This window comes from Trichoderma citrinoviride (genome assembly GCF_003025115.1).
Source record: "Trichoderma citrinoviride strain TUCIM 6016 unplaced genomic scaffold BBK36scaffold_16, whole genome shotgun sequence".
In the NCBI taxonomy this organism is placed as follows: domain Eukaryota; kingdom Fungi; phylum Ascomycota; class Sordariomycetes; order Hypocreales; family Hypocreaceae; genus Trichoderma; species Trichoderma citrinoviride.
This window is the reverse complement of record NW_020194724.1, coordinates 512,046-538,816: the sequence shown is the minus strand read 5'-3', so window position 1 is coordinate 538,816 and position 26,771 is coordinate 512,046. Positions and strand designations below refer to the sequence as shown.

The 26,771-nt window shown below is 50.3% G+C and overlaps 14 protein-coding genes across 14 annotated transcripts; 8 read left to right on the top strand and 6 right to left on the bottom strand.

The window, feature by feature from the left end:
- Positions 1–735: 735 nt before the first annotated feature.
- Positions 736–1,838, top strand: BBK36DRAFT_1144684 (glycoside hydrolase family 17 protein; the record flags this gene model as incomplete). Its single annotated transcript, XM_024893693.1, has 2 exons — positions 736–1,143; positions 1,203–1,838. The coding sequence occupies 2 exons, from the start codon at positions 736–738 to the stop codon at positions 1,836–1,838; spliced, it is 1,044 nt and encodes a 347-aa protein (XP_024746007.1).
- A 231-nt stretch (positions 1,839–2,069) lies between these two features.
- On the bottom strand, positions 2,070–3,267 carry BBK36DRAFT_1172441 (GroES-like protein; the record flags this gene model as incomplete). The annotated part of the gene is made up of 3 exons (XM_024895729.1): positions 2,070–2,254; positions 2,330–3,057; positions 3,122–3,267. The coding sequence occupies 3 exons, from the start codon at positions 3,265–3,267 to the stop codon at positions 2,070–2,072; spliced, it is 1,059 nt and encodes a 352-aa protein (XP_024746006.1).
- A 661-nt stretch (positions 3,268–3,928) lies between these two features.
- On the top strand, positions 3,929–6,140 carry BBK36DRAFT_1184722 (amidase signature enzyme; the record flags this gene model as incomplete). Its single annotated transcript, XM_024896412.1, has 2 exons — positions 3,929–4,455; positions 4,508–6,140. The coding sequence occupies 2 exons, from the start codon at positions 3,929–3,931 to the stop codon at positions 6,138–6,140; spliced, it is 2,160 nt and encodes a 719-aa protein (XP_024746005.1).
- A 249-nt stretch (positions 6,141–6,389) lies between these two features.
- On the top strand, positions 6,390–8,644 carry BBK36DRAFT_1172439 (hypothetical protein; the record flags this gene model as incomplete). The annotated part of the gene is made up of 5 exons (XM_024895728.1): positions 6,390–6,420; positions 7,305–7,478; positions 7,533–8,039; positions 8,098–8,493; positions 8,550–8,644. 5 exons carry the CDS (start codon positions 6,390–6,392, stop codon positions 8,642–8,644), a joined length of 1,203 nt encoding a protein of 400 aa, XP_024746004.1.
- Positions 8,645–9,169: 525 nt separating this feature from the next.
- BBK36DRAFT_1128599 (hypothetical protein) lies at positions 9,170–9,595 on the top strand (the record flags this gene model as incomplete). Its single annotated transcript, XM_024891637.1, has 1 exon — positions 9,170–9,595. One exon carries the CDS (start codon positions 9,170–9,172, stop codon positions 9,593–9,595), a length of 426 nt encoding a protein of 141 aa, XP_024746003.1.
- Positions 9,596–9,665: 70 nt separating this feature from the next.
- On the bottom strand, positions 9,666–10,526 carry BBK36DRAFT_1128944 (NAD(P)-binding protein; the record flags this gene model as incomplete). Its single annotated transcript, XM_024891686.1, has 1 exon — positions 9,666–10,526. One exon carries the CDS (start codon positions 10,524–10,526, stop codon positions 9,666–9,668), a length of 861 nt encoding a protein of 286 aa, XP_024746002.1.
- A 2,035-nt stretch (positions 10,527–12,561) lies between these two features.
- BBK36DRAFT_147841 (NAD(P)-binding protein) lies at positions 12,562–13,688 on the top strand (the record flags this gene model as incomplete). The annotated part of the gene is made up of 4 exons (XM_024897551.1): positions 12,562–12,691; positions 12,730–12,967; positions 13,035–13,369; positions 13,438–13,688. 4 exons carry the CDS (start codon positions 12,565–12,567, stop codon positions 13,686–13,688), a joined length of 951 nt encoding a protein of 316 aa, XP_024746001.1.
- Positions 13,689–13,753: 65 nt separating this feature from the next.
- BBK36DRAFT_1184714 (hypothetical protein) lies at positions 13,754–15,532 on the bottom strand (the record flags this gene model as incomplete). Its single annotated transcript, XM_024896411.1, has 2 exons — positions 13,754–15,172; positions 15,287–15,532. 2 exons carry the CDS (start codon positions 15,530–15,532, stop codon positions 13,754–13,756), a joined length of 1,665 nt encoding a protein of 554 aa, XP_024746000.1.
- Positions 15,533–16,207: 675 nt separating this feature from the next.
- On the top strand, positions 16,208–17,131 carry BBK36DRAFT_1172434 (NAD(P)-binding protein; the record flags this gene model as incomplete). Its single annotated transcript, XM_024895727.1, has 3 exons — positions 16,208–16,256; positions 16,310–16,543; positions 16,587–17,131. The coding sequence occupies 3 exons, from the start codon at positions 16,208–16,210 to the stop codon at positions 17,129–17,131; spliced, it is 828 nt and encodes a 275-aa protein (XP_024745999.1).
- A 286-nt stretch (positions 17,132–17,417) lies between these two features.
- On the bottom strand, positions 17,418–18,067 carry BBK36DRAFT_1184711 (hypothetical protein; the record flags this gene model as incomplete). The annotated part of the gene is made up of 2 exons (XM_024896410.1): positions 17,418–17,702; positions 17,774–18,067. 2 exons carry the CDS (start codon positions 18,065–18,067, stop codon positions 17,418–17,420), a joined length of 579 nt encoding a protein of 192 aa, XP_024745998.1.
- A 1,816-nt stretch (positions 18,068–19,883) lies between these two features.
- Positions 19,884–20,823, top strand: BBK36DRAFT_1172432 (hypothetical protein; the record flags this gene model as incomplete). Its single annotated transcript, XM_024895726.1, has 3 exons — positions 19,884–20,388; positions 20,451–20,502; positions 20,562–20,823. 3 exons carry the CDS (start codon positions 19,884–19,886, stop codon positions 20,821–20,823), a joined length of 819 nt encoding a protein of 272 aa, XP_024745997.1.
- Positions 20,824–21,597: 774 nt separating this feature from the next.
- Positions 21,598–22,617, top strand: BBK36DRAFT_68357 (NAD(P)-binding protein; the record flags this gene model as incomplete). Its single annotated transcript, XM_024898509.1, has 1 exon — positions 21,598–22,617. The coding sequence occupies one exon, from the start codon at positions 21,598–21,600 to the stop codon at positions 22,615–22,617; it is 1,020 nt and encodes a 339-aa protein (XP_024745996.1).
- A 1,144-nt stretch (positions 22,618–23,761) lies between these two features.
- Positions 23,762–24,234, bottom strand: BBK36DRAFT_1172430 (hypothetical protein; the record flags this gene model as incomplete). Its single annotated transcript, XM_024895725.1, has 2 exons — positions 23,762–24,112; positions 24,169–24,234. The coding sequence occupies 2 exons, from the start codon at positions 24,232–24,234 to the stop codon at positions 23,762–23,764; spliced, it is 417 nt and encodes a 138-aa protein (XP_024745995.1).
- Positions 24,235–25,125: 891 nt separating this feature from the next.
- Positions 25,126–25,647, bottom strand: BBK36DRAFT_1128544 (hypothetical protein; the record flags this gene model as incomplete). The annotated part of the gene is made up of 1 exon (XM_024891630.1): positions 25,126–25,647. The coding sequence occupies one exon, from the start codon at positions 25,645–25,647 to the stop codon at positions 25,126–25,128; it is 522 nt and encodes a 173-aa protein (XP_024745994.1).
- Positions 25,648–26,771: the final 1,124 nt, after the last annotated feature.

Below are 26,771 nucleotides of genomic sequence, written 5' to 3'. Positions count from 1 at the left end.
TGGCATCTTCAACGCTGCGGGCCCCCCCTGTTTCAACCTCACTTGCTACAACTGGATAGGGCAGAATCGAGCAAGGCTCAAGGGAACGTTTGTTGCTTTTTTTAAGGACTTGGGAATGCTTGCTGCACGCTGCCGTAATTGCCGGCGGGGAGGCGGTTCAGCCGGCTTTTCAGTCGGGCCTTTTTCTTTCACCTCTTGTTGTCAGCTGGAAGGGAAGTTGATCACCAAAAGGAAACAAACGAGCGGATAGCCTCGCCTCTGTGGGGGTGGCGGGCTCCTGTTTCCGGAGCGCGAGTGACAATTTGTCCGTCCATATGACGGACAGCTGATGAGCTGGGATGCTACTTCGTACTCTGCTTTTGTGGAGAGGGCATGCCTTTGGAGCTGCTTCTTTTGGTGAAAGCTGGAGAAACTCCTCTCCTTACCTGGATAGTCTGCTTTCAGGCGCCAGATGGAGTGGCAATCATGGACAGCAAGAGACTGACAACACCCCCTGGATGGACGCAGGGCTTCCCACTTTGCCGTTGGAAGATTTGACTTGGTTGGCTGTAATTCGAGGCAGATCGATCAGGGACCATCTCATGCTTATGCTTGTTTGTAGCCTCAGCGGTCGAGTAGATAAAGTATTAATACCCGGCTGGGTGTCTCTAATCCCTTGCCGATATCCAGCTTCTTCAACTCTCCATCATCTGCTCAACTCGGATCAAGCCCTCTCGAGAGACAAGATCCGCAGCCATGATCTCCTCGCTGCTCTCCCTCGCCGCTCTGGCCGCGGTGCCCGCTCTTGCGGCTCCCACTGCCGCCGCCGCCGGCAACTGCTTCCCCCTGGGCAATGCCACTCTCCCCGGCAACTTTGCTGCTCCCAGCACTCCCCTCGACCAGTGGTGGTGCCCTCAGTCCGACTACTATGGCTTCATGGGCTTTTCATACCCTCTGGAGGACGGCAACTGCAACGACGCGTCCAACGGCTACGCCCAGATGAACACGGACTTTGCTCAGATGAAGAGGGACTTTGGCGCCAGCATCGTCCGCATGTACTACCCCGTGTGCACTCAGCCCAGCGTCTTCATCAACGCCATCAAGGCTGCGTATAACAACAACATGGGCCTGATTGTGCAGGTCTGGACCAACTTTGGCGGTGGCGTAAGTACAATCTCAGCATCATCTACAAGTGTATCATACATGCTTACACGCACTTTCAGAACGTTTGGCAGCAGTCCCAACAGGCCATCTACGACGCCATCAACGATCCCTCCGTTGCGGCGATTGCCCCCTACGTCGTCCACTGGGCCGAGTTCGGCTCGGAGCCCGTTGGTGACGGCATGGACCAGGGCAACTTCGTCAACGACCTCGGCAAGTTCCGCGCCACCCTCAACCAGAAGGGCATCTTGGTGGGCATTTCGGAGGACTGGGACCGACCCGGCTCGATGAGCGGCAACAACGGCCAGGGCCTCGGATCCATCGGCGCCGGTGTCAAGGCTAACTCGGATGTTGCCCACATCCACCCGATGCCCTTCTACCACTTCAACCAGCCCGAGTCCCAGGCCTGGAGCTACATCCAGTCTCAGATCAACTGGGTCAAGACCAACGTCGGCCTGCCTACCTTTGTCACCGAGACGCAGTGGGCGTGGGGTCCTACCGACCACTATGCCGGACACACCGATCTGGGCCGTCCTCAGTACACCAACTTCTGGAAGACTTTCGACAACAACTGCGCTTACTTCAAGAGCCAGAACGTCGGCTGGTTCCTCCACGCTTGGAGGGGCGAAGATACCTTTGACATTAACGACCCTAACGGCGGCTACATTATTCCCAACTGGAAGCCTCAGAAGTGCTAAATGATTGATGATATGAGAGAAGCTGATAGCTCTGTTTTAATGAGAGGCGTTTGAGCGCGTCGTTTAATGTACATAGCTTCATAAGTGCGTCGCAGTGCCTTATATACATACATCTGCACTCCGATTCTAGTGTCTATTGTCTATACCACCACCGCCCTCCCAGTGTTGTAATCTTATGTGAAGGCATGGCCGAAGAAGCACGCCTACTGACTCTACTATTGCCCTGTAGCCTTACTCTGGAATCTTCACCACTATCCTCCCAGTTACCTGATTGTCCTTGAGCATGTCAAAAATCTGCGGGACTTGAGAGAACTCTTCAACCTGTATGTCCGGCTTGATAATGCCCGCGACTGCTTGCTGAAGAAGGTCGTCCATCTGCTGCTCATTCCCTACCATGATTCCCGTGACGGTGAGTGCTAATTAGAAGAGACAATCAGCAACTTGTACGACTTTGACATATGTACGTAAGGCAATGTCAGGGTTCGGGGTACCTTTTGCAGCATATACGCTGGCTGCCAAGGGGAAATTGAACGTAGCAGGTGGCAGGCCGATGACCGCCAATAATCCTGTGTTGCGAACCAACTTTGGCGCAAGTTCAAACGCAGTTTCGGATCCGGATACAATAAGGCAAGCATGAGCTCCTTCGCCAGTGATCTCCTTCACCCTCTGCTCGACATCCTCCGCCTCAAAGTCGATAAAGGCTTTGGCGCCGCATTGGAGGCTGAGCTCGCGCTTTGACGCCCCCGAATCGACGGCAATAACCCTATAGGCTCTCAGCCTGCTGGCCATTTGGACTCCTATATGTCCTAGGCCACCGCCAGAACCTGATATTACGACCCAGCCATCGGTTGGAATATGCCGGTCCAGTGCCGCAATTCCGCCCGCCATGGTCAAGCCTGCGCACAGCAGAGGAGCAGCCAGTTCGCCAGCTAAGGCATCAGAAATCCTCGTGAGATATCGTGCATCGGCGACGACGTATTGCTGTAGAGTCCCTTGAACGTGGAGTCCAGTAAAGACGGGCGCTACGCAGTGATTTGAAGAGGAGGTTTTGCAGTGAGAACATTGGCTGCATGCGCTGTGAAGCCATTTGACGCCTACTCTCTGGCCGAGCAGTGATTCTGAGACACCTTCGCCTGCTTGGACGACTGTGCCGATGCCTTCGTGGCCTACGACTGGCTTGTATTTGCCCCAGCCAAGGAGGGCTCGAACTTCTGATCCACTAATAGACTGGATTGTCAGCAACGCTGAGTAGAGCAAAGGGGAGGAAGCGGAAGGTACTTTACCATATACCGCTGAATGCTAGCTTCACGAGGACCTGGTTCCTGTTTGGAGTCTCGACGGGGTGTGTATTAGTGATTCGGACTGTTCCCTTTGGGCCGGGATTCTCGATGACCGCGGCGATTTGTGTGGTCGGTATTGCGCCCTTCATGTTGAAGATTAGGTGATGCTATGCCAATTGTAGACGTTTCACGATCGCTGTCTTTAATAACTAATAGGTTCAAGGGCTTGCCAGCGATTATATAGACACTCTTCTCAATGTCACAATATCGATCAATACCGGGTTTCTCGACCGGCTGACAGAACCCCGCCATCGGCAGTGACCTCCGGATGTTTTGTTGGTGGAGACGGCTTCCAATTCGGCATTCAACATCCACCCAATCCTCTGTTCGTCCAATTCTTTCACTTTTGAACTTTTGAAGCCTTCTCAGCGAGGGTTCGGTACTCGCGATTGCTGGGCAGGTTATCTCCTTAGCACGATCAACTGGTTCATGTCACCAATGACTGCGATTCTCGTGGGAGCGATCGCTGACGAGGACTTTGGTGAAAAGTGAGCTGGCTGCAGTTGGAGCTGAGGAGACGCATAACGCAGGCTGCTGTTCGACTTGCGTAACACTTGGTGAGGTCTTCTTCGGTGTACTTAGGATGCAATACTCCCAAGTTGCTGCCTGGGTATTTGCTTTTGGATCCGACACGGCGACCAATCAAAATTGTATGCATCCTGCATCTTTACGCCTCAAATCGACAGAGCCGCATGCATATGACTTCGCCTCTTCTCCCTCCTCAAAGTACTCCTATTGAGTGCATCTAAAATGGCCTCAGGAACAAAAATAACCCTTCCAAATGCTCGCCCGTATGCATTTTCTTTTCCTCTTTCCACCACGGCATTTGTCGTGATCGACATGCAACGAGATTTCCTGGATCCCAACGGCTTCGGATCAACCGTATGCGGGAACCCCGCCATCATCTCGTCCGTACGCAAAATCGTCCCAAACGTCCGTGAAGCATTAGATGCGGCTCGACGACTAGGTCTGCATACCATTTACACGCGAGAAGGTCATCTCTCGGATCTCTCGGATTTGCCCGCTGCCAAGAAACTGAGGCAAACAACGAATGGCCCGAATGGCGGCCAGTCGATGGGTATCGGCGACGAAGGTCCGATGGGGAAGCTGTTGGTGAGGGGCGAGAAGGGCCATGACATTATCGACGAGTTGAAGCCATCTGCCGGAGACTCAATTATCGACAAGCCGGGGAAAGGAAGTTTCTGGGGCACCGGTTTTCACAGGCTGTTGCTTGCTAGGGGAATCACTCACCTGATTCTCACGGGCGTAACCACCGAGTGAGTAGGTACAGCGACCTTTTATTGTCTAGATGGCTCACGGTGATTCCAGGTGCTGTGTGACGAGTACGCTTCGAGAGTGCAATGATAGAGGCTACGAATGCTGCGTCCTCTCGGACTGCACAGACGGCTTCGATAAACAGATGGTGACTGGCTCGTTAGAAATTGCATGTTGTCAGAATGGCCTCTTCGGATATGTCGGCAATGGTTTAGAGCTCGTTGCTCAAGCAGAGCAAATCAACCGCCCGCAGGCCTCGTTGTCGTATGCAGAAACAATTCTTGAAGCTGCGACCCTTCCTTCAATCACCGAGCTTGGAGACCTATACAGAGATGGGTTGCTTGATCCAGAAACAGTCATGAGATCTGTGCTCGACCGCATAGCCAAGTACGAGGTCGTCAGTCCAGCTGTTTGGATCGCACGAGAGAATCCAGAAGACGTATTAGCGGCAGCCAGAAAGCTATCCACTGCCTACTCCGGCAAGTCTATGCCGCCGCTTTTCGGCATCCCGTTTGCCGTAAAAGACAACATCGATGTCAAAGGAGTGGTTACCACCGCTGCATGCGACAGCTTCAGCTACATTGCTACTTCAACCGCCCCAGCCATCCAGTATCTCCTCGATGCCGGGGCCATATACATCGGGAAGCTGAATCTTGACCAGCTCGCCACAGGCTTGACGGGGTGCCGCTCACCGTATGGAACTCCTCACAGTTTCTATAGCAAGAAACACATCTCTGGAGGTTCGTCATCTGGATCTGCCGTTGCCGTGGCCGCTGGGCTTGTATCATTCGCCATTGGAACCGACACAGCGGGAAGCGTTCGTGTCCCGGCAGCATTTAATGGTGTCGTCGGCTTCAAGCCTACCAAAGGCACCATCTCGGCCAGAGGCGTAGTGCCTGCATGCCAAAGTCTTGACACAATCGGTATCTTAGCACCTTCTCTTGAAGATGCGAGGCAAGTCTGGTTTGTAATGGATCGGTGCGATGCTTTGGATCCGTATGCCAAATCATTGGAGAGCCTACCGACTTGGATGGTTGACTACCGAGGGCCGAAAGAGGGTGGCTTTACCTTTGGCACACCACCTGATTTCATGATAAGACTGTGTTCCGCAAAGTATCAGGAGCTGTTTCGATTGGCTGTTGACACTCTGCAATCGTGCGGAGGAACATTGGTTGACATCGACTACGCGCCATTTGCTGAAGCAGGCGACCTCATTTATGGGGCGTCTCTGGTCCATGAACGCCTTGCGTCGATAGGCCACGACTTTATCTCCAAGAATATTGACACATTCCATCCCGCAACAAAAATGATATTCCAGAGCCTTCTTTCGTCCAACTTGAGTGCCTGGGAAGTATTTCGTGACCAGGCCACACAAAGGAAATGCATCGCGAGGGCACGCAAGACCTTTAACAAACTTGATGGCGGCATAGACGTCCTGGTTGTGCCAACCGTGCCGTTTCATCCTAGGATACAAGAGATACTGGATAATCCATTGGCTATTAATTCGAAGCTTGGAGTGTTCACGCATTCTGCAAACGTTGTTGACCTGTGTGGCGTCAGCGTAAACGCAGGATGGGTCGAAGAGGCAGAAACACGGCTGCCGTTTGGCATCACGCTTCTCGGTGGGAGCGGATATGACGGGAAATTACTTGACATTGCCACCATTTTCGAAAAGTCACCGAAATAATGGATAGAAATACATACACGGGATACTCGATCTGGCAATGCTTCATACATACATCAGCAAGCGATCTACTGAAGGTCCAGTGACAGTAACTTCTATGGAAACTCGTCAAATATGCGCTACTCAGGGTAGTCACTGTCCCCCGAATGTGAGCATAGGGCTCCCGGAATAAATCTATGTTGTCGTGTAGACTACATATTGCTGCCTAGACCTGCCTCCGCGAAGTAAAGCCTTAAGATTTGACCTGGGCCAATGTCCTGGCCGAGAGGCATCTGTTCACTTTGTCAGGTTGGATTAAACCTCTACAAGTCGGACATAACACGGCGTAATTTTGAGGCTGAACTGAATGATTTGGTGACGTGGCACGTATTTTGTGGTGCAGAGGCTTTCCACAGGCGTTTTTCGGTCATGGCAACAACGAGGAGCCGCATGCGATTATGCCTTGTGATACGATAAAGAATGGACGCCTCAAATCCTTCATGGGGACAAACCACGGATATGTGTGGGCTTTGGTAGTGTAAAAAACAACACTGTTTGCATGGAAGTCAGTGTCGACGTTGGCATGGCTCTTCAGTTTGCGCCGCCTAACAGTTGATGTCCGGAAATCAACATATGACGGTCATGTGTAACGTCTCTATATGTAGCAAAGCCATAGAGTGCTACACTGTGCTCGCATATAAAATTTTGGGAACTGTAAAGCTTCACCGAGGGGCATCAGCTTATCTGCTTCCGACCCACGTAGCCTCTACATACATTGGATGCTGTGGCACGGTGGGATACTGCCAGTCACAAGCCTGAGAATGTCAAGGCAGCCGCCGCCTTTTTTCATCCTTGCATGGGGAGGTCCCTATCTGGTTATGTTATAAGACATCTGTCCCACGACTGTCTGAAGCTACCACGATCAATGACCGTCGTCAATCTTCTTGTTATACATTGCCACATACCATACGCATCATGATGTTGTTACCGCTCCTAGGGGTCTTTGCCCTGTTTACCACAGTCAGATCAAGCGCAGCGTCGACGCCTGCAGGAATAGTAAGTCTTGTTTACAAAATTGGAAGCTCGCGGTCTGACGTCGTTGATACAAGGACGAATATTGCCGCGACAAAGGTATATCAAACAATTAAAGAGGGCCGCAATGACATCAAATCACTGATATACAAGTAGGCCAAATTGCCCAAGAAGTCAACGGAGTGTGGAAATGCGTCAAACACTCAGATATCTGCAGCCCCAGCGAGGATTTCGACACCTTTCACCGAGATGGTGATACGGGTAAATGGGCATGCTGCTTGAAGGGCTTCCAAGTGAGGAACGGGCGTTGCGTCCAACCTCCGCCCAAATGTGAGACAATGGCTATGGGACTGAGTGTTCACCACAGCTGATAGAAGGCTACAGGTCCTCCTCCTCCTGCGCCGACCGGACTATGCAAGTCTTCTGTTTGTGCAAAGGCCATACAGTCTTCCAAGATGGAGTCCCACCTCCGCCAAGCGTTTGCGGAATGTTTTCCCCATGATGAGTTACATTTCGACTCTTTCGTTCAATACCAGCTGAACTCCTTGGACATGAGCATCAATCTTTTTGAGAAAATATACCAGGATGAGCAAAGAGTGCTGAGGGGACGCCAACCACAGTCCTCCAGCCCTGCTGAAGAATGGTCGAATTGTTCGCCTGATAAATCTCCTTGCAAATGGCTATCTCTAGAGAACAACAGCAATCCCAAGAGGCTAGCTCCCACAGGTCATGAGAAGATGACCTTGCCTAATCCCACCAAGCAGCTTTCTCATTATGTATATCCCTTTGACACGTGGGTGACAAAGGTTGCTGAAGGCGATTTGACGCTTTATATCAATGGCAAGAAGGTCATGCCTCATAGCTCTGGCGTGGACTTTCTGATCCCTGCTGGTGAGTCGGTCATTCAAACAAGCCAACTGTTCTTCCTAGTACTAATACGCGCGATTAGGGACCGTCGCTGACGATGTCCTGTACAAGTCTCAGAGCGGTACCATGATCCTATTCTACGGATCATGCTCTTCCGATAGACCATGTGTTGGCAGAGAACTTGTGCCTTGGACGCGAGGGGTCTCCGACAAGAGGTTCGGCCAAGAAGGAGAGATTGACGTGGAGCATTACGATACTGATCTCGTACTCACGATTGCTGACACTGAAAATACCTCTGAAAAATACACGGTTTATGCCGATGGTAAGGAAATCGGCAGTACTCATGGCAGACTGACCTTGGGGAAAGACAAGTACAAGAGAGATCATACCAACAGGGTCAATGTGGGCTCTGGAGCCGCCGGTGCTCTACGCAGCATTGCCAACGACGGAGTCTGGGGGTCTTTCAAGATTCCGAGAGGTATGAGATTGCGAGAATACTTTATTGGAAATTGTAGACTGACAATATCTTCACAGGAACTCGGAAGATTACCATCAGCGATGAGGACTCTGATTATGACTTTGCCTTTGAGTACCGTCTTGATGAACCATGTGCCTGTGGGCGCTATTAGGCTACGGAGGATGCTTTTCTGCAGGAGATGAGGAGTTTTGAGATGATGCGGACGATGGAAGCTGTGGTTCTCGAACAAGGCGCTGTGATCATACGCGTAGAACTGTTTCAACAGAGATGTATCAGCTGGTGTGGCTGTAATTGATGAGCAGATGAACCACGTTTGGCAAAGTTTCATGTGAGTAATTGCACACTGTGATCAAGTCAACTGATCAATTTCGGAATGAACCAGCTAGAGTTTAACTTGAAAACGTGAATCTGTTCACAGAGCAATACGATGGACCGCCGCCGCCACTTGTCGTCATCTTCGTTCTAAATCAACGCCGCTCGCGCACTTTGAGGGGTCACTGCCTGCTTTTGCCCCGGTGGGTTAATACTATGATATAATAGCTATATAGGCATACTATCCAGTTGTTTCAATTCATCGCGACGTGGCCATCTTCAACAAGAACCCATTCCCGCAAAGTCATCTTGTAGCACGCACACCGCAATGCCTCGGTTCATATATCTCATGAAGGCCAACGCGATGGCCGAAGCGCCACCTTCAGAGATATCGCCAGAAATCTTCGAGGCGATGTGTAAATACAATGAAGAACTGAATGATGCGGGCGTCTTACTACAGGCGGAAGGCCTCCGACCGACCTCAGTTGACAGCTATCGGCTTAAATACTCAACTGACAATGTCCCGGAAGTGGTTCCAGGGCCATTCAACGTCACTACCGAAACTCACATCTGTGACTGGTGGATTGTACGGACCAGGAACGCAGATGAGGCTCTTGATTGGGCAAAGAAAATCCCAATGCAATCCGGAGAGATCGTGGTACGACGAATTGGATGTATGGAGGAATTGGGTGAAGGTTACACAAGGGATCTGCAAAGGAGGGAGGCCAAATTGAGGCTTGACACGGCAAAGAGGGTCATGGAACTTGCTGAGAAGAAACAACTCGATTGACAAAATTGAAGGCTATCCATTTGGTTCCAACATTATCTATCAGTACCTTAGATACATACTATCTCGATAATCATTTATCGTAATCCGTTGAGCTGGCAATCTCCTTCCATTCCTGGCAGACGTCAATCGCCGCCTGCGCCGATGCAGTGATTTCCTGGATGGCATCAGGCCCCAGTGGCAGGAATGAGGGCATTTCCTTGCCTTGGGCCACACCTGTAGAGGTAACGACGTCGTAGATGACCTGGGCACCCTTGACAGGATCGCCGGGCTGCTTGTGGTCCTCACGAGCAAGGCTTTCCTTGGCTGCTTCGCTGATATCTCTGTAATCCTCGATGCCGTTGCTGCCGTTTGCTGTTCTGAAGTTTCCCGTCTGGTTCAAGAGATCGGTGCGGAAGCGGCCTGGCTCAACCAGCAGATGCTTGATTCCCAAGTGCTTGACTTCGCTGGCGAGTCCGATGCTGAGCCAACGAAGAGCTGCCTTGGAGGCATTGTACAAGCTTGCCGCGGGGTGGACGAACCAAGCGGCCATTGATCCGATGGTCACCAGGGTTCCCGATCGCTTGGCTCTGAGGTGAGGGAGGACAGCGCGGTAGACGTTGAGGGCACCAAAGACGTTGGTGTGAAATTGGGCGTATGTGTCCTCAGGGGTAAGATCCTCGATGATGCCGGTGTGGACATACGCGGCGCAATTGACGACGACGTCGATGGGGCCGTGGGCGCTGATGATGGCGTCCATGTCGGCCTTGATCTGCTCCAGGGGCTCATTCTGGTCGAGACGGGCGACTGTGATGTTCTTGTCGGTGATTTTTTGGGCCTTTGCGAGGGATCGTGTAGTGGCGATGACCTTGTTGCCTTGCTTTGCGGCAACGAGAGCCAGATCGAGGCCGAGGCCTGAGGAGGCGCCGGTGATGAGCCAAGTCTGGGGAGCCATTGTTGGTGTAAAGAATTCTTAGTGAACTCAAGCAATGAGTCGTCTTTTTGAGAGTTTCTCGTCTGTTTGAAGATGAAAATCGATTCAAATTCCATCTCTAAGCCAGGTGGTCGTCCTTGCTTTATACCCCATGGTCTCAAGCCATCCGAGTGTCGATACAACGCCTCCATCTCCCCATTATCGCCATTACCCCATCATCTCGATTCTCCAGGCTTCGGTATGACTCAATTTACGGTGCGCATTCTCCTAGTTCCCTCCACCTTTTGATCGGAGATTGCCTTCATGAAGCAACTTTTATGGTGTTTGGGCACGAATGATTTGTCTACTCGAGCCGACCGGGAGCGGACGGGAGCGGACACGGGCGAGTTTGAGCGGACTCGAGCGGAAAGTGGATATAAGGCGCCGGCGGTTCGGCGATTACTACGAACAGATCCGGGAGTCTCTATCGGAGTTAAAGTTGTGTGGTGGTCGCAGCATTCTATCATGTAGGATAGTGTCTCGAATATAGACCATGAATGGGAGTCCGAAGAAAATCTTCAGGCAACAAACAAGGAATGGAGAAGCTAGGAGTTAACGCAATGTAACACAGCGATCCTTCTCCTCCGCCGATACAAGTCGTTTCGCTTCGTATAAGTCTTCCTCCCGCGATATTAACCGTCTCGCCCAGTGTTGAGGCTTTGACCATCGCGATACGCTCGGCGAACTCACACATACTCTGTGCGCTCACTCTTCCGAAACTTGTCATTCATGATCACTGTCGGGACCGCCATGACGCTCATTTTCATTGCCTCCGCCACTTCTTAATAAAGTGCCTTGGCTCCATTGTTGCTGAGCAGCTATTCTTTCACCTCAGTGACCCCGGTTCTACTCGCTCTACTGTGTTTACGAGGTCGTCGATGCCAATTATAGCGCCGTCGCTTTTCGAAGGATATCTCCATGCTCTCACCTACGATAGTGTTCTCTGTCGCAGGTCCTTCGTTTTGGCTAGTTGAATGAGGTGATGCTATCTATTGAGCTGCCCGCGAGACCTTGGAAGATAAAGTTCAAGCCCTCTTCAGCGCTCGCTCGTGTCAGTCCCATGAGTTGCATCGGCATGTTCGACACTCGTAGCAGTCCCATTGAATATAGGTGAAGAAGCCAGAGTTGCAGGTACTCTATCCACAACAATGTGGGATGTGGTTTGTCACCTTGCAAGCCAAGCGTGCAGCAGATAATCTGAAGATGGTTGCCTCTGGACTCAATGAGCGCATAATGATAACTTTCTAGTGGGTGATTCTGATTTCAAAATGATAAGGATGCAATGCATTAATATCCCGCTAAAGACTGGGTACCGCTGTTGCTTTCGCATTATGCTTGTTTCTACAGCTGAAGGCATCTGACCATGCTATTCACCCAGTGTTTATCCTTCCTTCAATTGTATGTCATCCCATACCTTGGTCAAGAGGCACAATTATGCGTGATTCTCCAGGGTTAATAATAGGCTGTACCTGCTCAGTGACCTCGACCTGAAAGGCTTCCTACTCGGCAGCACGGGAGAAAAGTGGGAGGATCGCAGTCCACCAAGTCTCGGGTATCATCAGATAGGTCCAGCTTATAGACTATGTACACAGCAAAAAAGAGTCCAGCGAATAAGAATAGAGCACAGATCATTTTGCTCTAGGGTTCTGAATCCATCGCTCCCAGTCGACCAAAGGAAGCGTAGCAGATGACGCGGAACCAGCATCCTGCCGCGCCCTTACCGGATTTGGCCTCCGCGCGGTGACGCTGTCGCGATCAACGAGTATCGACACAGAATCCTCGAAGTCGACAAGACAGCAAGAACAACATGATGAGTTAACGGGATTTGAAATCAAAAGATGATGGCATACGATGGCGCAGGGACGCGCGTTGAGCATGTTCCTGGCTCTCAAGAGGGCTATTTAAGTGCTGGGATATCCGCGGCATTCGAACAGCTATGCTCGAGTCAAACACCACAGCAAGCGGTTCCAGCACCACCACTTTAGGAGTCCTGAGATTATCAAGCAGCAGAATCGTCACAATGTCAAAGGTTATTGCAGTCGCTGGCGGCACTGGCAGCTTTGGACGTACTCTTGTCGATGAGCTGAAGAAGTCGCCTTACAGTGTCATTGTCCTGGCTCGCAAAGTGAGCTATAACTTCATACAAGGTTATCTGCACCTTGGACCATAAAAAGACTGACTTAAGCAACACAGGCCCCCCAAGAGCAAGATGAGAAAGCACCAGTCATTGCAGTAGATTACAGCAACGTGGCAGAGACTGCACAGAAACTTGCCAGCAACAATGTGGAAGTCATCATCTCTACCATTTCCGTGATGGACGCAGCTTCTAGCGCTGCTCAAGTCAACCTTGTCAAGGCAGCAAGCCAGTCTGGCATAGTCAAACGTTTCATCGCAAGCGAATGGGGCGCCCCTCACACTCCGGTGTAAGAGGTCCATTTCTTCTGGCCTCAGTTCCGCAGCCTGAATGCTAACAGTCCTCCCCTGGTCTAGTTCCCCAGTGTACCGAGCCCGTGAAGATGCAATCATTGAGCTTCGCAAGACCAACTTGGAATGGACCCGAGTTGCCAACGGCTACTTCATGGACTACTACGGGTATCCCCACGTCAAGACGTATCTGCAGCCGCTCTTCTTTGTTGTTGACGTGCCAAACAAAGCGGCTGGCATACCTGGCACGGGTGACGAGGTCCTGGCCTTTACGTACACGCAAGATGTGGCCAGATTTACCGTCGCATCTCTGAGCCTCCCCAAGTGGGAGGAAGTGACCTACATATACGGAGAGAAATCCACCTTCAACAAGCTTGTGGCCCTTGCGGAGGAAGCCAGAGGTATGCTCGCATCGGATAGCGATAACGCATTCAGTATCAGTTGTTGTGTATTGACTATTTGTTGTCAGGTACAAAGTTCGATGTCAAGTATGACTCCGTCGAGAAACTCTCAAAGGGAGAGATTACAGAACTGCCCTCGCACCACGAGGTCTACCCAGTCTTCCCTAAGCCGTTGATGCAGGGGCTCTTTGCGCTGTTCTCGTTGTGGATCATCGAGGGCAGGTTGGACGTGCCCGAGAACAAGAGCCTGAACGCCAAGTTCCCCGAGATCAAGACAACCAAATTGAGCGAGATTGTTGGAGCCTGGAAGGGACTCTAGGATGATTATCATTGTCATGCCCTGTATTTTGGATTGAAGGGGTGTATTTGAAACTGAAGAGGCATTCAGATAAGTAGAGGCATTGAGCCTAGTATACGGAAGCAGTATGAAAAATCCCAGTTTTCCACATTCCTTTGGCCGCGGGTACTCCATACTCGCTCCATGATCTTCAACGCTTCATATAGTGTGCCAAATGCTGATAGAGGACCCATTCTGGAAGCAATGCGCTGGAAGATTTCTTCCTGGTCTGCTGAAGCGAGGCAGCCAATGACGCAAAATGGCCACGCCAGGCTGCGTAGAATTCCTGGCGAGAAAATCTCGTCCAGAAGCTGGAGAGACGATGTGATATTCTCCTGGACAATGCCGTGCGTGTCCTGCCATCCAGATGTAGTGACGAATAGGTAAAGGACTGCTGCGTGTGCCCATATTAAGCTATACGAGGTGGTATCATGAGCTTGGGGGAGCGCTTCAGGATTGGAGTAGGCTCGGAAGAAACAATTCATGATAGACGCGGGTTTTCCCAGGTCAGCACGAAGATTAGTGATGCCATTCTGAAGCATCTCCGCGATCCTGTTGCCTTCAACAAGCAGATCATTGCGGGACACTCGGCCCTGCCTCTTCCCCTCCACCAAAGCAGCGATATCAGCTATCAAAAGAATAATCCAGCTCTGGCAGCCGACAAATTCTTCCAAGTCCAAGTATCTCCGAGGATTCTCTGCAATGACTTTCTCGTTGATCAAGACGGGGTAATAGTCCCTTAGCATCGGAGAATCACCTCGAATAGTTGCCGAGACGATATCGGCAAAGATAAGAAAAGCGACGTGAAAAAGAAAGGCGCCTTGGTCGGGATTCCATATCCTGTGGTTGGTGGTCACGGTCGACCATCCAGATCTTTGCATCATGGCCAGCACCGAGTCGAGATCTGTCCTGCCATCTTGGGCATTTGGCATTTCGAATATCTCCTTGAACAGAGACACCGCGGCATTGAGATGAATGCCCCATTCCGTACTTCCCGCAATGTTTGTCTCAAACACTAGCAGCTGGACAACACCCTCCATAAGGTGTGCCCTGTCGAATATCGACGGGGGTTTTTGGGCAGTCCCCAACTCTTCAATCCCCTGTCTCATAGCCTTGATTGCAGTGTCCACGTGAGCAGTGAGCTTTCCCTCGACGTGGGCTCTGCAGGTGTCGTGTCCTTCGTCTGCAATGTCCGTCATGGCGAGCGTGAAGAAGTAAGTGCTGAAGCCCATGGCCGTGTGGAATAACGGCATGCTTTTCCTCAGAGTTGACAACAGCCAGCCGCGCCCTCCTTTAATCAGCGAGGGACGATAAAACGGGAAGAGAAAAGGAAAAGCGTAGTCCAGAAAAGTAATTTCAAGATCGACTTCAATGTCTTCGAACAGTCCGAGCAGGCCGGGATTGGGGGACTCTATCTGATGCTGGTTCCGTTGAATTGGTGATGGTGCACCATTCTTTGCACAACCCTGGCAGATTGGAACAAGAGGAGCTTGCGCTGGTGCTTCGTGATTCGGACTCGTTTTTTCTCTTGTTGACGGCCGAGGTGCTGCAGCTATGCTGGTATCTTTTGGCTTGTTTACTCTCCCCAAGGGCATCACCTTCACGTAACTCTTCTCACGCCGACGTTCTGACTTTTCTCTGACTTGGGCCTTGATTTCATCTGCAATCTTCTCTCGCTCAAGCGCATCATCGGCCCAGCTTGGGCGGCTGTTACCGGCGTAGCATGTGATGTCTAGCGAGTAACAGGCACTGCAGGCCGGCTGCTTCCGATCGCATCTCTTCTTGCGGATTCGACAGGTCCAACAGGTTTCGGATGAGCGGCTCATAGTGATGTTGACGGAAAGAAAGACGCCTGAGATTGGGCGGCAAGTCAACAGCTAGAACTCCTTATTGCCTGAATGAACAAGTTGTTGGAATGGGAGCATTGCGTCAGTAAGGGGGGAATGTCAGTTGCACCCAACTTATGCACCGCGCGGCCACCCATTTAGGTTTAGCTTATGTACAAGGCCATCTCCATGACCGTGGAGTTGTTGATGCTCGTACGAGCTGCTTCGTTCTATGACACGCTGAGCGGGAACTCCAGCCTTCTCTAGGCGCTTTTGAGCGGAGTTTGGCTCTTCAGGCTTGGTGATTACATGGTTTGATAACATCCAAGTCACATTGATTGGCTCCTTCCCTCAGAAAAGCCCATCTCGGAGGTTTGTCAAAATATTGTCCAAACACCAACCCCACACATCCCGTTGCCTCATTCCGGAGTGTGAACAGACAAAACAACTCGCTTAAAGCCTGATTCGTATTACTGAGTCGGTGGTATTGAAAATGGATGACGAGAGTGGACATTGCTTGGGACATCGGATATGACAAGTATAGGCTACGCGATCGGACTTATAAAGGGCGTCCAACTGCCTGCATACAAGAACCATAAGTATAGCATGCCAACGAAGTTGTAGCTTGTCGAATATCCTCTTGACCGTGTCGTCAACCTAATAATAGCAACCAAGATGTCTCCATTCTCCAGCAACCTTGCAAACAAACATGTTTTGGTCACAGGTAAATCTTCATTGCATCCAATCCCGATATATGTACTGATAGAACCCAAACAGGCGGCTCAAAGGGCATTGGCAAATCTATCGTGGAACTATTCCTCACCGAGGGAGCAAACGTCTCTTTCTGTGCTCGCTCAATCCGCGGAGATGAATTCTCGCTCTTCAAGGGCGCTGCCAATGGTGCCCGTGCCATTGGCTCGGCCGTCGATATTGGGAACTCCGATGAGGTGAAAGGTTGGGTAAACCAAGCAGCCGAAAGGTTTGGTCGGATTGATGCAGTCATTGCCAATGGTAGGCCGCATCGCACGTTCATACAAGGGGCCGCATCTGACAGATCACTTTTTTATAGCATCCCCCTTGATTGGGGAAGCGACCCCTGAAGCGTGGGAAAGAAGCTTTCGGGCAGATATCATGGGTTTGGTCACCCTGATTGAGGCATCTATTCCTTACCTTGAAGAGAGGGCAAAAGCTTCTGAAAATGCGTCCATTGTGGTCATCAGCTCCATGGCGGGTTTTGAAGCGAGACACCGTGTCGCCGGCTCGCCTTACTCAACCTTCAAAAGAGCTCAGGCGGTTCTAGCCAAGGATTATGCTCGCAAGCTTGGTCCTCTGGGCATCCGAATCAACTCCATTGCGCCAGGATCGATTGAGACTCCTAACATCACCTTGCCCGATGGTACGGTTCAGTGGAGTCAGTATCAGATTGTCAAAAGGGACAACTATCCATTTTACAAGTCTCTGCTTGATGCTGTTCCGCTTGGACGAACGGGTGCACCGGAAGAAGTGGCTAACACTGTTGTTTTCCTGGCCAGCCGACTGTCCAGCTACATCAATGGTACTAACATTATAGTGGATGGAGGTATGTCTCTGTTCTTCTAGACGGAATGATGGATAAACTAAGTGTGCCCGCGAGCCGAGGTCCCCCATAGTTTTAATTTATCATGGAGTGTACGGCTGTCGGGCTCGAGAAGAACAGAGCATTGGTGCACTCTCAATGCACATTTATTCGGATACAAGGGCTGCAAATAGAAACTCCACTCTGCTTTACCCATATCCAGCTGGCTTCTATAGCATCTATCCATAGTATTCTTGGAGCAATATCTGTTGGCCGGTATGTATATCGGTGGAGAGTCTATATACGTGCAAAGCAACGAAATCATTTGATCTATCCGACTCGCTGTCTTCGTCTCACCCACACCTCCTTTTCCACGGAATTTGAACTTTTGCCGTCTTCGCCATTGTCACATGGTGACCCCTCTGAGCTCTTGACTTCGCGCAACTGCGTTTCCCAAACACCAAGCTCATAGCTTCCACGGTCAGCCGCACCGTTGAATAGGTCAAAGGACCAGCCATGCTTTGGACAGGTCAAGCCGGCACTGAAGACGATGCCAAAGTCCTCAATGTCGAAGGGAGTGCCTTGAGAGAGGGGATACAATGAATGAGGACATTTCTTGACATAAATACCAGTCATTATGAGCTCCATAGACTCTCCGTCACCGCCACACTACGAGATGGACTCACATGATCAACAGCGTGAAATTTCCCTTTGTATTGGAACACAAGAACCTGATCTTTTAACCCCTTCATCTCCGAACGCTGCAAGGTCCCGTCTTCTCGGATATCAATCTCCTCTCTTTGAAGGCTGTCATCTTTCGGCACTTGAAAGACCTTGCATCCCGGCTTCAGATCGGACCCCCCACATGATCTGTACTTTGCCAGGTTGTCCTCATCGTATCCCAGGTCAGGAAAGGATGAGGTCAGCCCGGCGGAGAACCATTGTGCACCCAGCCGAGATGACTCTTCGAGGGAGCTCATATCCGGAGGCAGGATATGGCGGAGTCACTTCTCAGCACAGTGAGCGATTTGCCTTCTGATGAAAGAAATGTTGAGGCTATCCTCAGAATTTGGGCGATAGCGGAGCATTTTTTGCAGATTATGTCATCATTTTAGATCTCGCCCTCTGTTTCACGATTAGTCAGGTAGATTCATTATCTGCGAACGACTCAAAGCGGTCACTCGTGTAAGAGAGAAAAGGGAACAGAATCTTCGAATAAGTACTGAGCATACAGGCATTCTCAAGATCACAGAGACATACCAGGCATTAAGTTCTCTGATAATGACTGCTCATACATAGGTACTCGCGAGTACGCACGTATTCAGCTTGCAGTCCCTGTTTCTTGTCCACACCCTGCATGTGGCAGCTCGGGAATTGAGCGGCTCTGATCGCTTCCAGGCTCACTTTATCCCACCAATCACAGAATGCCGAACTTCTTCTCTTTCTCTATCCAGGTCAAGTCCGTTGATCGTTCAGAACCAGGGTTTGCTAATGCAGGAACCTGAGGTCGGACAAAACGGAATACTACCTTGTTCTCGTGTCCAGATATGCTACGCCGCTATCTTCATGCGAGTTTTGGCGTTCTATTCAAGCGGGCGGATTCATCGTGAACCGAGATGCTTTTGTCAACGCTATCAACAGGGCCCTGAAGTTCTCCTACTTTCACTGCGCTATACTGAATTAGCGAGAATTTGCGACTGAAAGCCCCTCTGTTACTTGAGGGCCAGATCGTGAATCAAGACGATCAGGCTGGCAACTGACGTATGAACTCTGTACATACAGAGTACCCTTGGGTCTATTCCCTCTTCATACAGCTTTTGACTAGGGTCCAATCTTGGCTCTCTTTAGCTGCCGCGCTAGCAGTTCTATCATCGGTACTCAGTTGCCTTGAAGCATCGTCTCTGGTTATGGCAGAAGCCTCAGCCCCCTCCTCACTCACTTCTCGCCATCGCTTGGTGACGGATAGATGGACGTACGTATCAAGTGGGAGTTTGCTACTGCGAAATCGGCTTCCCCGTCCGTTCGTCTTCCATCTAATCTCTCACGGAAAATCCGGCACCGTGCACCTCCACCAAAACACCCGAGGCAGTTTGTCGCTCAGCCCATGGCCGATTACACGTGCCAGCGGCCATCGCATCTCAGCTGGAACGGCCCACAAGGCGACATCTCGACAGTAAGCCCTAGCGCGCGAAGCGAGCTTCGATGGGACTTGCTTGACGAAGTCGAGATGTCGGTGAAATCTTTCTACCAGCTTTCACTAGTCATGCGATGTCTTTAGATGGACCTGAATCTCGAATTGCGTCCAGCCAAAGGTAGCTGCTTGCTGTTCTTCGAGAGCCTCGCCCAATCCCCTCCTTGGCAGCCATTCCCCCCTCTCTAATATTACCCACTCGATACATCCCACTTTCCGGCAAGACTTCAACATCGTGCTATCGGACATGGATTTGGAAGAATCCATGGAACAACCCGGCGATTTGCAAAGGCAAAAAGTGCCTTTTGACAAAGCGACGACTCATGGGAAAGGCTAAAAAGCAGAAGGTGTCAGGATGGATCGACACGGCCGGCGATTCTCCTTCCTATTTGAGCCTCTTGTCGAGCATAATGGCGGTGATCCTCCGTCGGGGATGGAGATCTAGCAAAAGGAGCTCCGAAGGGAATGTGAAGGGAAGGCCGTATATAAAGTACTAATCAGCGTCGCCAATGTAGGTTGGTTGTACTTGACATCTCGGCAGCTCATCCCATCTCTCATCATCCACCAAGCACAGCGCCTTGCCTGTACCCTTCGCCGTCGTCACCATGGGCTTCTCCAAGGCCGTTCCTCTGCTGCTGCTTGCCGCCAAGTCCGCTCTGGCAAACACCCCTATTCCTGCCAGCGCATTCTCCGATAATGATGGTCTGGCAGCTGCCCAGGCCGCGGCGCCGATGTGGTACATGGCCTCAGGCACTTGCATGCCCTCGGCTGCTGAGGACGGCCAAGGCAACCAGACAAACGGCGTAGACTCCGACAACTGCAACATCAACGCGCTGGCAAACGGCTGCCCTCAGCAGCCCGCCTGGCAGGGAGCCAACACCTTCTATGGTAACGTCCCAGGCGAGCCCTTCACCACCATTCCCACGTACTGGAGGGCGGCCTATTGCAACGGAGACTCATCCGGCTCGGACCCTTCGTGGCGTATCATCTACTACGTGTATTTCAAGAAGGACACGGGCCACAAGAGCGACTGGGAGGGCATCGTCATGAGGTTCACCAGCCCGGACGGCGGCAACACCTACACTCGCGAGTCAGCCATCATGGAGCAGGGTATGTTCTGTCTGGACTCACCTTAGATATCAACAACTGTGCTCATGCTAACCCTGCGATAGATGGAAAGCACGTCCACGTTGCTTGGACCGATGTCAACGATACCTTCCAGGGGTAAAGTCAACGACTCCTTCAAGCCATAAAGACAGAGTCGCTAACCCTTTTTGCCACAGTGACGATGACTGGGAGGCTTTCTCACAGAAGAACCTCGACCACGGCAAGTTCTACTTTGGCAAGTTCCACCACTCCGTCCACCCGGACTGGTACACTGCGGCCTTCAAGAACACTTGCCCCCCTACTTCCGGCGATGACTACCGCAACTCGGACTACCAGTTCTGGGCATACAACAACCTGCGACCTACGTCCGTCTTGAACCCCAGCTGGGACTGGGGCCAGGCTAGCTCGCCCGCCAATGCCGACATCTGCTCTTATTAAAATGTCCGTTTCTTCTGTTAATGAATACGCGGGGTGATAGTTTGGTTGGACAGCAATAAGTGTCATGACGTATGAAGCACTTGGATTTGTACTTTATTTTGGAATGCAAGAATTAGAATGCTGCATCAAAACGAGAAAAAGATACGTTATGAAGAGAGCAAAGTCTCCGGCCGAGTATACTCTACTCTTGAGTCTCTTGAAATGCAATCAATATGAAGGTTCCACCAATCGAAAGATGTCTTTCCCAGTCATATATGCCTTATATATATGATTGAAGCGTGGGACCTCGGCTTGTCGCGGTGGCTTCGTCGGAAAGCTAGCCGTTTCGAGCTATGTGTATACAACATTAACTTCAATGCCATGGACGCTGAACCACTCGGAAAACTAGCCTATTTAGCTTGTCGAGAAGTCTGAATTCGCTTCGATGTTAAGCATGACTCGTAAAGTTGAGATACAGATCTGAACCCTATCAGATCCTCGGAACAGTCACCCTTGGCGACATTCTTAAAGAGAAGTCCTTGCTGACAAGAAAGCTAGCTTTTTGCGGTTACGCGCAGCGCGATTCATCTCGATTTGAAGACGGGATTCAGACAATCTTGCAAGCAGTGAATCCCGTAGAAACAAGTAAAGAAAAGGATGCTTCAAATAGAAGGCATAAATAAGGAGCAAACTCCCAAGATGTGATATCTATACTTGTTTCTCAACTCTACAAATGCTTACCGCATCTCGTCGCATCTTTGAGTTACAAAACTTTGTCGGTGTTCTCCCGCTGCCATGTCCACCATTCTGGTCACCGGTGGCTCTGGCTTTGTGGCCTCCCACTTGATCCTGAAACTCTTGAACGATGGACACACCATCCGAGCTACCCTCCGAAGCCTTTCAAAAGAGCAATACGTCAGGTCGGCCCTTCAAAAAGCTGGGGCAGTCAACTTGGATCGCCTATCGTTCCACGCAACCGACCTTACTGAGGATAGAGGCTGGGCAGAAGCCATCCAAGGCTGTTCATTTGTTCATCATGTTGCATCACCCTTGCCGGCACAAGAAGTAAAGGATGAGAATGACTTGATCGTACCGGCAAGAGAGGGGACTTTGCGTGTTCTCAAGGCGGCACGAGATGCTCATGTCAAGCGGGTGATATTCACCTCCTCATTTGCTGCGATTGGATTTGGATACAAGGATCGACAAGAACCGTTTACTGAAGCCGATTGGTCCCTCTTGGATGGCCTGCCGGCATACCACAAGAGCAAGGCTCTGGCAGAAAAGGCTGCCTGGGAGTTTATCGAGGCTGAAGGAGGGGATTTAGAGCTCAGCGTGATCAACCCAGTCGGCATATTTGGTCCAATTTTGGGCAACGACATGTCCGCCTCAATCGACCTTATCAAGAAGCTCATGGACGGAAGTATCTCAAGATGCCCTAAGACGTACTTCAACGTTGTGGACGTACGCGACTTGGCAGATCTCCATATCCAGGCTATGCTGGACCCTGCGGCAAAGAATGAGAGATTCATTGCGAGCTGCGACGGCAAGCCTTTGGCACTTATCGATGTTGCTCGGATCATCTCGCAAGGCCGAGCTGAAAGGGCGAAGAAAGTTCCAACCGCTGAGTTGCCTTCGTGGGTTGTTAGGCTGGCAGCAATATTTAGCCCGGCGGCTCGACAGATGGTGCCTGTTCTTGATGTCATCAGACCTCTCAACAATGAGAAGGCGAAGAAGGTACTTGGATGGACGCCGAGGTCTGTTCGAGATACTATTATTGATACTGTTGATAGCTTGGTTGATCATGGTATGGTCTGATGGGGGCTGCTGGTGGCATGCGGTTCGTTGATCAGTAGTTATTTAGGTAGAGCTGCCACATATAATAAATTGAACGTCTGTGATCACCATTGGCAAGATTAGCAAGATATGACTTGGATATGAAGTGCTCCCGCCATGGGTTCTTTGAATGTGACCGGAATCGTCAATTTGAGGAAAAACAATGAGCAAAGAGTTCTTCTGGGATCAACGGCACATCGGGCTTGCTGTATAGATCCGGTTGACTCTGAGCATCGGCAATGAATTTGTCTGGAGGTAGTGGGAAGTCATAATGGCAATGCACAAGACAGCCCTTGGAGCTTTAATGGCAATGTCGAATATCTGGAACGAGGTCTAAGCCGTGGAAGAACCGATTTCTAGCTTCGTGCCTAGAAACATCACTGTTAACGCCGTACACATTTGTGTTGTCCCAGTCTTTGAACCGCTGGATGACATTTTCAGCCGATGATTCTAGAGGTGTCTTTTGGACTAGGCTTTCATATCCGTGAGCCTTTTCGGCGATGTACATAACAATCGGTCAAGGCCCCTTCTCCTCGGTACGACCCTCGATCAATGAGTATCCCGTAATCAGCCACTTGTAGTTTGCGACTCGTCATAGCCCTTTACTCTATCCCACTATAATGGCAGGAGCTAATACTCAGGCGATATAAAATCGATGTTGATGAGGAGTTATTTTTTGGTTGTGTATTACTGATTATCGTATCCCCCTTTCGGGTTGCGAAGCGCGCATGTTCAACCGAATCTCTTCGGCATGATCATCTCATCATACGATTTCACGAGTTGCCGTTTACCCAGAAATCTGTATTGAAAATCCGTTTTGCGCATGCGTTTTGTTCACGGAGGTATGGGGGGTTGGTGGTTAAAGTGCGGGATCTGACTCGATCAGCTCTCTTATTGCCGTTTGAGAATCGAGATCCTAGACGGGCTAGTTTTCCGATGCACATAAGCTTATGCAGTTTGATCACATTTAGTTGATCTTGTGGGCATTTGACGTCCCTCAAATTGTGAATCTTGCGACGACTACCTCTACAGTCTCAGGCTACCAACATTCTGATTGCCGGATGAACCTGCTCCAGAGCCATCATTCTTCACCAAACAGCGGTTTTCCAACTCAATATGTCCAATTTTAGTCAAATCCTTGCATTTGAGTAGCACCACTAACTTCCGGCAACCAAGACGCCCTCAATCCCACATTTAACTCCTTTGATGGTCGGCTGACCTTGTCCTTAGCAGGGCCATCCAGCGTTCCTGATTGAACCAAGGAGACTGGCGCGAACATGTCTGCATCAGCCTGCTTGTAGAGAACCGAACCACAGCCGTTGCAGAAAAACACAGTCAAGGTGAATCCATCTTCGTGCTTTTGAGAGTGAGATACTGGAGACCCGGAAGTGATGATCAACTTGTCCCGCGGAACGGGAATGTTTGCCGTATACAGCCCGCCAGTTATCTTTTGGCACGATAGACAGTGGCACACAACCTGTATCGTTCTCAGTATGTATCGTCCAGTTGCTAGTCGGTCTGAACAGAGCCTACCACGTTGTTGGAGTCCCCTTCGAACTCGTACTTGACGTTGCCGCACCAGCAGCTACCGGAAGGCATCGTGTCTAAGCGAGTAATACGCCTTGTGAAGAAATCATATAGTGTCAACCGTAGTCGTGAGGAATACAACTGAATTAGAGATGCGAACGACGCTTTATTTATACATGGCGCGTCAGCCACGGGTCTAGCCTTGACTGATGCCGAGATGATGTAACACCAGTCGCATCCTCGCCCTGTATATCATTTACGGGCTCTTCTCCCATACACTACCTCTATCTGACGGCCTAGCTTACGCTTGTAATGCGGAGTGAGCTTAGGCGCTCCAATATGCATACTATGGGTATTCACATCTGCTCTTACCACTCGCGTGAAGCTACCTCCCTCCAAGCCACTTACAAGCCATGCCACCAGCTCTTCAGCTCTTCAGCTTGATAGCTCACATAGCATTTGTAATCCATATTCGTGGTCCCCAATATGACTTGAGGTTTCAACCGAACGCGTCGTCTGGACTATCCTATATGATAAGCACTACCTATCTTGGTCTCGGAGTCTTACCTGGTGGCTGTTTCTGGGAATGTTAGCGAGCTGCATTAGCTGTTGAATGAGGTATATTGGTTATGCGCCAACAGTGGAAACTCGGTTATCTGCCGAAGCGTTAGGCTATTTATACGGAGCAAGATTGCTTGCTGGGCTTTCGGCAACCTATAATATCCGTGGGCTCGCTGATCATAGACATGAAAGAAACAATACATAAGAGAAGACAAAATAGATTGCTCCCTTGATCGCTTAGTTTTAGTACATTTGAACCCTGGATAACCTGAAGATGTGGAAAATGCATATTGTTGCTTTTGCAATCGTGTCTGCTTGTACGGGTGTATCAGCATATTGAGAACCCTTTTGTTCCTGATTATTCATGCTCTCAGCTTCATCTATCAATAGGTAGGTATGTCTTCAACACATTTGTACATGAACTTTGTGTGCTTCTATCACTGGATCCCTCCGCAACAAGTTATGTGCTAATGCGGCATATGATGGATATCTCCCGTCCATGTCGACATTGATCCTTATTCCCCGTAGATAGAAAACCAGGAGAAATGCATCAACACCTGTGAAATAATCACCCACTGAGAAGATGGCACCGGATTGTTTGAGCTTCTCATCAATAAAGGCGTAGCAATCTTCAATCGTCTGCCTCGCCTTTTCTATAAGCACAGTGTACATAAATTCATCGCCCACGAATCTCTCTGGTCTCCAAAGCCCTCCATATCTTTGTAGGTGAAGAGTACCATAAAGATAGTTCAGCCATTCGTATGCACGGACAGTCTCTATTGTGCTCTGGCCAAATAACTTTCGATCTGGGCGTAATGCGGAGATATATGTGAGAATCGCTGGCATTTCCGTGATGACTTGGTCGCTAACTGCCAACACTGGGACTTTTCGTTTCGGATTTATACGAGCGAACTCTTCGCTCATGTTCCCGGTTTCGCGAGTATAAGCTCTGGCTCAACTCCAGCCTCAAGCAGTGTTATGTGTGCGGCAGAAGAGCGGGCACCTGGCGAATACCATAGTCTTGGACTTTGATCTGGAGTCATATCACTCCTTCATCCGTCGGCCCCGGTATCTCAGTGCTCTCAAACGGGACCATACGAGCCGCCTCGGCGTGCCAAATTTCGAAATTGTGATATGATTCGAAAATCACTCGACTGGTTCGATGCGACGACCGTCTCTTTATAAGCATATAAGGCATGGGTATCAGATCTCCCTGGTAGTTCGATTCCCAGCTCTTTATTTGGTGGAATAACTGCGACAGTCGATCAGAAATTCGGCACTCCAAAGTTGGAAAGCTTTGGTCTTTGACCCAGGCCAATAGCTAACTTACTGTTTTTAGTGAATCTGATAATAATCAGTTGGATATGCTACGCTATGGGACAGACTAGATGGTTCTCTGTGGGAAAGGGATATGGGGCTCATGGACCTGCGCACGTCTACGCCACCTTCGTAAGAATCGTGGTAATAGCCTCCGCAGTCATATCTACTTGGCCATTTTCCACAACGGCCTCAGCGTACTGAGGTAAATGAAGTATAATTTGACTACTATTCATGTAAGTAGAAACGCCCCATGAGAAAAAGGTCTCTCTAACACTTTGTTTGCCTTTTTCTCCCATGTGACGGAAGGCATGAACCCGTTCAGATCATGTCCATTTGCGTACGCGTTACTTCCTTTGAACTCCCCATGTCGTAATCTCCCCTGTTTTCAATGACAAAAAAACCATAGTCCAATGGGCTGGAGGACTATGAGTTCTTGCTGTAAACTGAACTCTGATTATGTATGTAGTCAGGATTGGAAGCGCCGCCATGATCAGCTTGACAGATGGTACAACCAGTCACTCATTGTATGCTGCTTGACCATCGACCCAGCGCATTACAGTTGGTGTCTTCATATCTGCAAAGCAAAAGTTCTGGCGAATGCGTCAATATAAATTGGGTACACGTGTGCGATTTGTGGCGTAGCGGGCACCAATGGTTGAGCTGTGGTAGATAACTTTCCAATTGGCCAGATAAGGCAATGAAAATGAGGCTCTGCTGATTCTTTGAAG